General features: G+C 41.2%; 1 protein-coding gene across 1 annotated transcript; it reads right to left on the bottom strand.

The window, feature by feature from the left end:
• Positions 1 to 414: 414 nt before the first annotated feature.
• Positions 415 to 9,317, bottom strand: synj2bp (synaptojanin 2 binding protein). Its single transcript, XM_080850086.1, has 4 exons — positions 9,179 to 9,317; positions 7,573 to 7,709; positions 6,781 to 6,876; positions 415 to 3,392 (listed from the first exon to the last, which is right to left on the bottom strand). The coding sequence occupies exons 1-4, from the start codon at positions 9,240 to 9,242 to the stop codon at positions 3,231 to 3,233; spliced, it is 459 nt and encodes a 152-aa protein (XP_080706212.1). The 5' UTR covers positions 9,243 to 9,317; the 3' UTR covers positions 415 to 3,230.
• Positions 9,318 to 10,889: the final 1,572 nt, after the last annotated feature.

Raw genomic sequence — 10,889 nt, 5'->3', positions numbered from 1 at the left:
GATCAGGCTTCATAAACGTGCTGAGGGAACGGACACTAAAAGCTCCTGAGGAAACTCTCCATTCCCCTTTCAACTTTTGCTTTCACACTCACTGTCCTTCAACCTTCAGATCATGCCCTGCAATTGAATAATGGCTTCACTGACAGAGCATTCCTTTTGAAGATTCAGGCTGCAATACACTCATGTAGGAGTGACGCAAATACCAATCCTGTCTATAAAGCAAGAGGTTTATGTTAGATAAATAAAATAAACTCAAATAAAATAAAAACTAAAAATGGTGAACTATTTGTTTATCAATTCTCCATTGTTGCATTAGCCACACAAACACAGACAGAGAATCCAAGTCAAAATGTATGCCACAAGCCCTTTAATTAGTAAGTGCAGTGATTTGGTTATGGTTTCAGGTGAGTATAAGGCAGCAGGTATGGAAAGTTGAGTACCGGAGATATGCACAGCAGCTAATCTATTGGTCTTTGGATTCATCCTCATTTGTTTTTATATAGTAAATCAATGTGTGAACGTCTATTGAACCAAACAGCTGCAAAATGAAGTGTCTCAAACTGGTCAACTAGAGAAGGTCGTTGGAACATGCAATCTTTAAAAGAATGGATGAATCAGAGATTAAGGAGGGAAGCATACAGAAAGAACATTTCCCCATTCCTGAAAACCAGTGGAGACAGCTATCAGTTACCACAGCAACCATGCAATGTACGGGGGATTCTTGAGAAAATGTGATCGAAAATGTGGGTCGCCTCTCAAAAACGCCCTCCCACAACCTGTTCTGAGGATTTTGAATTTCCAATAGAGAGCAATTCACCAACAATCATCATGGGCATAAAATGATGAAAGGCTGATACATACTTTATCTCCATTCACTTATTTAATAGAATCAGTTGGCCTTTTTCTTGAAAAAAAAAAAGCTTGGATAGTTTAGCATGTGTGGTTATTGGCACTCTTTAACAACCTGTTCCCCCGCTCAACAGAGAAACACAGGGCTCCATTCAGTGTGATTAATTCAGTGCCAAACACACACTTGATATGCCTGCATGACTGGTGAAGCAACTCCAGGACCCAGAGAGGGGGGGATTTGTGTTGTGAGACTGAGCGTTACTGCTTCTCATCTCCACTCTCTTTGTGCTGACAGTGGTGGGTCCGGCTCATATGGGAGCCATCACTGCATTATTCAATGCAGAACAATAAAGTGTCACTCACAAGTCTCCATGGAAACAACATCCATTATTCTATACAAATACTTGCATTTCTTTCAAAGTATGAAGAACAATTACCTCCATTTGGAATGACTGTTCCATTTAGGTTTATAGTGTGTGTTTTTCAAGGTACAACTTGCTTTTGTAGGACATTTTACCGTCACTTCTCATGGGCACACAAACACACACACACGCACACACACACTAGTGTCTGAACACCCCTCTCTTTAAGGCTCATGAGCATTTTCATAATAGAGTGCATAACATTAACAAAGAATTTCTCAAAAACATACATGTACATACTTCGACTGTTTTTCCATATACAGTACAGGCAAACAATAATTCTCTGATACAAAAATAGTTCAAAAAAAGGCTAAGTTGTTATGCTAATCATTTCTCATTTAAAATTGGGGTTTCACCCCTTTCATTGTCTCTTTACTGGCATAGCAAGTGCTCTTTCAAAAGTATAGAGGGGGCCAGTTGTAGTTGCGTGGGTGTCTTAGAAAGAGGCAAGGTCAAATCTATGGTCACTCTAGGTCTTTGGACTGCAGTCCATTACATCTATTTACCTTGTGTGGCCCTTTATCTGGAAAAAACACCTGTGGTTCTACCATGCTTCTACACCACAGACCCCTTTTTTGTTGCATAGTGCATTTCTACAGCCAAGTCAATAGGGGGCAGTGACGGGCTTGAAGCATGCAGCTGCTGATGCATAACATGTCAAACAGTGGGAATACTGAATGATGCAATCTTGAGGGGTTTGAAATCATTCAGATACAAGTTACCATCTCACCGTTACCTCATGATTGTCACTTAAAACTTCCCTTTTCCATCAACAATCAAAAAAATTCAATTTCATGTGTCCTTTTGAAAGACCAAATATAAATGGATGGCTAGAACACATTAACATGTGGCCTTGAATTTGAACTCAGAGATTAATATTAAAAGGAACTTCTCCGTCAGCCAGAAGGAGAGATAGAGGCCAGTGATGTGTTCACCTAAGGCAGGGCGGAAAGGTGGAGGGGGCAAAACCAAAGGATCATTTTCAGGACCAGGCAGGAAGATATCGACAGGCTGCCTGGTGCGCATTAAACAGCTGCATAGACTGGTTGATTTTTATGCCTTGGCTACGCCATAATTGGCAAACAACAACAAAATTCAAAACATAACAAAGAGAAACAAACAAACAAACAAACGAACAAACCAGTTTTAAAAACCATGCCACCACAGCAATGTGACACCAAGCTCTCCCCAGTAAGTGACGTGACAGTATTTCAATATTTATACCTGGAACGATATTTACACTTATCCATTTTTGGCATTAAAGTAGGAGAGGGCAGAAGAAGGACTAACATGGTGAGAGAATGAACGAAGAGGAAAAGTTGAGTTTTTAAAGTTAGACACTGGCTTAAAGAGTTTTATAAGGCAGAGTTTCTGCTCTTGGCAAAGAAGAGGACTGACAACGAGGGGGTGTGTGTGTGGGTTGCGATCAAGTAATGGAACTCTTCATAGGTCAGTTATTTCTTCAGCTTTTTCTATATTTTTCCCCCCCTCGCTATGTCCAACTTATTCTTACTCTGCTTGCTCGCTCCCTCTCTCCCTCTACCTCCCTCTCTCTCTCTCTCTCTCTCTACCTCCCTCTCCCTCATATAACTTTACATGGTCAGTTTGGAGACACAATGACTTCTGTCTCCTGATATCATGGCAGCTGAATCTTCCCTCCTCCTGTGCAATGCTGGGGCAGACAGACAAACTCAGAGCTTTGGTTTAAAGTGTCTAAGAAAACCCCCACCAGAATAAAGGGGAATACCAGCTCAACATGGCAAATCATGCCAGCAATGTGAACACCCATTCATACTTTTTTTGATGTTGTTGTGTTGTTTGCTTATTTGTGTAGGAAAACATGGCTTGCTTGCATCTTCAGGTTGCGTTTTTGACTTGTGTCCCAATCCTCAATTCAATTTTTTTTTACTTGGCCCTCTATTCTTCCAATGTTTGGTCCTTAAAATGGGAGGCGTGTGTTTAGATTGGCTTCCGCAGGCCGGGAGGGAAGCGCTTAAAGTAGACCACGGCGACAGTGATGACGGCGGCTGCTGCGGCCATGCCGAACAGGATCCCCAATGAAGAGACGGGCGCATCACTCTCAGGCCGGGAGCTCACAGGGCCGTTCTGATGGATGGTGGGCTGAGGAGGGGGAGAGAGAGATAGAGAGAGAGAGAGATGGGGGAGGGAGGGAAAAAATTAAATAGAGGAAGAGACCAATACAATGTGGAGTCTGTGACGGTCGTGGTGCGACCGCACATTAACTGCACATGTCTTCCCACTGTTTTAACCACTAGTGCACCCAACAGACATGGTTTGCACACACACGCACACACAAACCCTCATACCACTGATTGCAATTGGATCCTACCTCTGTGGAACTGCTAATTGCCCAGACTTGCAGGGGGGACGCCAAAAATGGACTGGGCCAGACCACTTGGGAAAGGTGGTTGTTTTACAAACCAGTTTAACATTATTATGTCATGCAAAGTTACTTCTTATTATTTTGTCCTTTTCTTTAAACAATGTTTGTCTCGGGGCCTGTCAAGTTATGGTGCTTTGTTTGGATTTTGTGTCTACCCCTGTGTGTGTAAATGGTGCTGGCCGCCTGGTATATATGTTAATTGTTCTGTCTAGTTCGGTTAGTCTTGTCTTGTCAGGTATGTGTTCTCACTGTCTCTGAGCTTTTGGGCCAAACACACACATATTTGACTGCAACCGAGGCTCGGTCCGTTACAGAGTCCACATGAAGAAAATTACAGTTATAATGAATAATTATATTGTAAGAGATTACTGCTTTAACAACTATATGACAAATATACTGACACAATAATTCAGTTCATTACAAACCAGCAAGAACAATATGATCACCCTGAACAATCAGCACAGAAAGCCCAGACCGTATTTGATTCAGGGCCCAGTAGAGGTCAACTATCAGAGTCAATGAGTGTCCGGCCAGAACCTGATCACTTTAATAGACCCTTTACTAGCGCTTCAGGACTTACAGAACCTGAGCTCTTTAATAGATCCTCACTAGCACTGCTGGACTTAACACAACTGCTAGACACAGGCAGGTGCACGTGCACGCACACAAAAGGATCACCCTTAAGGCTGATTTAGGGTTGTTTTAGACGCAGAGCCGTAAGCACGTAATTTACACAAGGGACTTGTTTAAGACAAGTTTTGATTTACGGTTCCTTAAGGTTCCCTAAGGATTGTGCGTGTTGCAAAGCAAATCGACGCCAGAACTGTAGGATTTATTTTGAGTGAAGTAAGCGTATTTATTGCAGCAGGACAAAGGAAAAAAACGTTCTGGAGCATGAAAGTGTAGTGGGCGAAAGGTTTGATGTATGAATACATGTGTTACACAAAATACAAAGGTTGGCAATTCAGTACCAGTGGCAAAAAAGACAGATCACTTGATGCAGAAATTCGTTTATTGACACATCTTTTAATGACGGCGACAGCGCTTTAAAACGATGTGTTTATGAGTTACATTATTCAAAGATAAGAGGTAAACGGCGAGAGAATCTCATCATGAGAAAATGTTGTCAGTGCTTGTAAATACAATGGTGTTGGCCACAAGTTAACGCCACGTTAATGTTAACTTTTGCATGAGCAGACCGGGCTCATTCTATCAAACTCGCGGGTGCAATTGATTGATTCACGTCAATATGAACTCAATGAATGATATCACCATGACTCACAAGTGGTGGAAAATGAATATGAAAGTATTTGTTCGGTGAATTAGCACATTCTCTCCAAACAATCGCGGGTGAGAATGGGATATTCTCTCCATAAATTTGCGGTCATTTGAGCGTCCTTATAAGTGTTTAAAGACGGTTTGTAAAGGAGTTCATGTCTTCAGATCTCTTCTGTTATGTTTGTTCATAATCCGCAAGAAAAGGCTTGTGATACGGTCTGCAGGGTATTCATGATTTTAAAAAATTCTGGGTCTAAAAAACACTGTAGTATGCTATGAAACAGGAAACGTGAGACTCTGTGAAAGGCTGTGTTTAGCCGGCCAATCACGTCTTTGCGAGCTGCGTGAGGCCGGAGTGTATTTTACTGCGCAAGGGGCTCTTGTGTAACTTACGTGCTTACGCGTTGCGTCTAAAACAGAGCATATATCGGCCCTTAGACATGCCTGTATTTGTTTTAATGAGGCTTCAGAATTTTCACCCAGTTCTTAAAGATTATATTTAAGCAATAAGCCCCAAGAGGCCGTGGTTTGCGCTGATTTTAGAACAGGTAAACCCCCTTACCTGTTCTAAAATCAGCGCAAACCACGGACTCGCGGGGCTTATTGCGTTTCTAAAACTGTTACTACAAATATTTGATATGGTTTCATAAATAAAGACAATTCAATTTAAGAAACAATAGTTTAATGATAAACCGTCATTCTTCCGCCACTAAAAATTATAGTTCCTAAATAAATCGTTGCCACACAACCCTTGAAGCAACGCAACAGCCAGATGGAACACTCGCTGCGCAGTTATATGGAATATTATCAGGTCAAATTGTAAGGTAATGCTGGATTTTACAACGGCTTTTAGCCAATCACAATCAAGGATTTGAACAATCAGTTTTAGAATAAAAGTTAAACGAACGAGTTCCAGTACAGCCAGTGTCTAGTGCAATCTACAGCCACAGAACAGTTAAGATGCTGCCTGATTTTAAAACAGTCTTAATGGCTCCCTTGAATTCCTCCGGAAGGTGTGGTGATTTCCAACCCTCCCAAATTATCTTGTGGTTGAAGGAAAACTGAAAAGAGGCTTCAGGCGAGTACAATACAGATCCATGGCAGTGACCTTAAAGCCATTCCACAGCACATAGAACTGGTGAAGAGCCCCACGACGCGCAAATGTCACAGATGTGGTCTATTAAGTCCTCCAACTACAAACTAACTACACTATGCAATGAGAATTGACCTTTAGGGTGGAAGCAAAAGATCCATTTTGGTCTGGTGATACAGAGTAGTACGTTTCATGAAAAGTACTTTCTATGGCACACCATGACACAAATGAGCATTCAATAACCTGCCATTTGAGTGCAGAATTATGACGGATACAGAGATAGTGATTTAAAAATACAGTTTCGTCAGCAAGCATTATCTGTTGCTTTTATCTGAACTCAATCAATGGCAGGTATACCCAGTGAAACCCTCTTTGAGAACACACACCAATGCCCTTTTTTGGTACGCTTAAGTGACAAGTGTCCTGTTCATTTCTACAGTTATGGATTTAGATTTAGATTAGATTCAACTTTATTGTCATTGCACAGAGTACAAGTACTTAGACAACGAAATGCAGTTTAGCATCCAACCAGAAGTGCAAAATAGCAATAAAAGTGCAGAGTATGTGCATATGTAAAGTGGAATAAGTGAATAAATAAGGTATATACAGTAAGAGTTAGGTATGAAATATGAACAGAATTGGGATTAAGCAAACTACTGCCCACTTGACTGATCAGAAAAGAGAAAGAAAAAGGGAAATTAGATAAATCTGATCCCCAGTCAGTTGTGACTCACTCTCTGCTGCACACGGAGAAGCACGTCCTCTCCAGCTGACCGGAAGAGCTCCACTGCTGCGCTATGGGACAGGTTCTCCAACCGGTTGCCATTTATCTGCAGGGGAAAATTAAGGATTTTTACCAAAAAAATGGTAAATGGTTTTCATCGTGAAAAAGCAACCACATCTAGTTAACAGAACTAAACCTCAAAACAAAAAAAACAAACAACAAAAAAAGTTACAGACAAAACATACTAAAAGATAACTTTCCCATTTCATCATTCAACCTACAGAGAAGGGTTGGGAAAGTGTGTGTGTATTTTATACAGCTTTGAACAGTTGTATGATTTTAATTAGTATGTAAAGCTGAATGAAAACGTCTAGTGGTGCACCAGCCTCATTAAAAGTGCCCAGCTGAGTGACGTGTGTGCCTGCCCTGAGAAAAACTTGCACTGGGCACTCTCAGGGCTTAGCATAAGCACCGGAGAATGTTTATCCCTTCAATCTGCACCACACACACACACACACACACACACACACACAGCCAAAATTTCTATACAAGGTTTGGGTAAACAAATGACAAGGCCTTTAAAATGACCTAGAAACATTTGAGCATGTAAACTACCTGAACTGGGAAATGTTAGAATACTTAATCCAGGTCCAACTATGTCATCATTATCATCTATCATCTATCTAATCAAACCAAAAAAAGTGACCTGTTGCAAATAATCTGACATGTCATTTCCCTCTTGGATGCAACAGTGACTAATCAATTCAAATGAATCACATTCTGCTGAGTGTCTGTTTTTTACCGCCAGTATTTTGTCCCCTTCCTGTAGCCGTCCATCCAGTGCAGCGGCGCCATTCTCTTTGATTTTGGCCACATAGATCCCACTGTCATTCAACACATACTGCTGGTCCAAACCACCCACTATATTAAACCCAAGCCCTGGGGGACAACCAACAGAGAGAAAGAGATAGAGATGGACGAGAGTGTTGAGAAAAACAAAAACTAGAAAAGAGTTAGAGGCCATTAAGAAAACACACAATATCAAGATCTGGACCGCCTCAGGAATTTATCCTGGTGTATCCGTTCCCAGGCTTTTGAAAGTGAAGGGATTGAGAATTCCTTTTATATTGACTTCGAAAAGGACAACATCCTTCTCTTTGCAAGGTCAACCATTTTTGTTTAATTGGCTTAAATGGTCACTGGCCATGGCCGAGAGGTGTCTGGCATTATAAAAGGCAAAGATAAGACCAATATGCAAATAGAGCAGTTGAAGAAGTTGCTTATTTTAATGTGATGTATCCAGCGGTACAAAGGCCATGAGGGAAAAGAAGCGCGGATGATGATGCATGTAGCATTAGAGCACAGTGAACTGTTCTATGAACCCTGTAGAATAATGACCCTGCCCAGTTCTAAACTCCTCCATTATGTAATGAAGAATTGTGGCAGGACAAGAGACGTCAAATACATATTGTAATCTTTGTAATATGAAACATTTCCTCAAAACGTCAATATCATTCAAATGATAACCTGTGATCAAATGTATCGCTAGATTTACAATCCATTTATGCAAATGTTAATTCAAATCCTAAAACCGCACTGACCAATTTGAGTTAGTTTCGTTTTCTCCTACTAAGTCTGTCGAAGAAAAGGCAACACAGCCTGGGAGTTGCTGTTCTAGTCGCAAGAAGTACCACACAAGTAATACATAATTATCTTGCTGACAAAGCAACACATAAGCAGTTCAATGCATTGTAATGTCATTTTGTTTAGCGTAAGATGGCAAGAGGGCGGTCGCTGAGACACAGCTGGGGTCGTGGGTTGGATATAGATGACGTTAACGGTACCTGGAAGAATAAGGCTAAAACTAACCACTACTAGTTAGTACATCGAATCGGTTCAGTTTTAAGCTCAGTAACTCTGTTAAAATACACACTACAACTAAACATTTTTAATTTAGTTTATTTAAGGATGATTGCACACGTAAATCAAGGTTGCCATGTTGCGCATGTCGTCTTGTCCACGTAGCTAGCTCATTCACTAACCAACAGGCTAGCAAGCTGATAATTTGCCCATTGAAAAATGTCCCGTTCCGACACTAACTTAGTGTCTGTCCAGTTAACTTCTAAAAAGTTAAGTTAACGCAACTGTGACTTCTACTGTTTTTTGTATAGACTGTGGGTAGTCGAGTCGAATGAATTAAACTACACCTACACACAAATGATCGAACAAAAAGAAAAGATCCTGCCATTATCAAATAGTTCAACTCATTTAGCCCTCGTTAGCCAGCTGAAATGTAAGCTACTGCTGTGCACCTACAGGCCCCTCTGCTGTTGGCCGTGAACTTGCTGAGTCGACTGCTGTCGTTACTGTCTCATTTGTCTTAAATATGATATGAAGAGATAACTTACCAGCAGGTCCTCTTTTAAGTTGAATGTCCCCCACTGTAGGCATGCTATGAACAGACCCGTTCATGGCGTAAACTACTGATCCCTTTCCAAAACCTTATTTTAGTTCTCTCTACCTGAAGGTGAACTCATGCAGGACTTCTTCGCATGCCAACCTGAAGCACACTACTAGGAAATGTCATCGTATCGCCCTCTGGCGGAGGGAAACGAGAAAAGCCAGCTACAGGATGCTTGCCCGATGAGAAGCAGAAGTCATGTTCTCCGCAACCTCAGAGGACTAGAAGCTAAAATGTTAGAATTCGAACTTTTAAAGTCAGTACCTCATAAAACGTTACATTCTAACGCCTCCTGGCGAATTCCTAAACAGTGACAATATAAGGCCTTTCTTACCATATCAGATAAACACTCTATATATATGAAACGTAAAAAAAATTAAAAAAAAAACATGCTGTATCCTTATCTATAGGTAAGGAAGAAGAATTGTATTGATGCCTAGACGTATGGATAACTAGACGTAACGCAAAGCGTTACAAAATATGACCACCGAACTGTTCAGTAGGTTTTGGCACAGAATGAGTCATGGTTGTCAGTGTGTTTTTATGTGTTTTGTGTGTGTAAATTGGTTTGTGTTTCATTTTTATGTATTAAAGGAATTATTTGTGCATGCGTACATATGTCTACTGTGTGTGTATGTGTGCATACGAATGTCTACTGTGTATGTGTGTGTATCTGTTGCAGTTTTGACCATGCATTATGGTGCAGTTTTGACCATGTCAGCCAGAGATACCTGCAATTACATCACCTCATGTTTGCTTTTTCATTTTTAAGTAGGTGGCGCTATACATAAAATGAGTGGTTATGGGATGGGTTGACATGGCCCCTTTAGACAAACATACAAAAAACATGTGGCCCTCCTAAGCCCTACAGTTCTAAAAAAAAAAATATATATATTGTATGGCCCCCCATGGACAAAATAGCACGAAACTTGGCATGCATTCAGAGGGTCTCATAATGATTCACCACTTTCAATTTCGTGCACTTTCGACAATATATGCAGTTATAAGTTATAAGTAACTGGAGTTGTGAAGAGTGCATAGTTTGAGGGTCTGCCACGCCCACACCCTTCAAACTTTGTAAAAGACTCTCATAACTTTTAATTCCCCATTGCTGAAGAGTAACCTGACCACGTTTGAAGGCATTACCATTAAATCTGTAGGAGGAGTTCAATCACATGCGAGGTGTGGAAACAAAGTGAAGTTTCCAACCACCAACAGGTGGCGCTATAGGTGATATCAGTCAGGCATATGTACGCGTTCGGGCCGGATCCAGCGTCCACCCTAAGATATTGTCTGTGGATCAAACAATGTACGCAACAGTTATAAGAGACTTTGTGTTTTGTGGCAAGCACTAACAAGTTGGCAAAGTTTGAGGGTCTGCCACGCCAACACCTTCCGACTTATGAGAAAATCCAATATAACTTTGAGTCGCCCATGGCTGAAGAGTAGCCGGACCACATTTCAAGGCGTTACCATTAAAGCTGTCGGAGGAGTTTGATCAGATGCGAGGTGTGCAAACGCCGTCAAAACGCATATTTCACTAAAAATGGCCGACTTCCTGTGGACCTGCCACCATGGCGTCAAGAGACTTTTTGGTGCGTCCAAGCATGATGAAGACGTGTACCGAATTCCGTCAAGCTACGCCAAAATAACCCCAA

The sequence above is a fragment of the Sprattus sprattus genome (assembly GCF_963457725.1).
Source record: "Sprattus sprattus genome assembly, chromosome: 13".
In the NCBI taxonomy this organism is placed as follows: Eukaryota; Metazoa; Chordata; class Actinopteri; order Clupeiformes; family Clupeidae; genus Sprattus; species Sprattus sprattus.
This window is presented reverse-complemented; position numbering and strand designations above follow the sequence as displayed.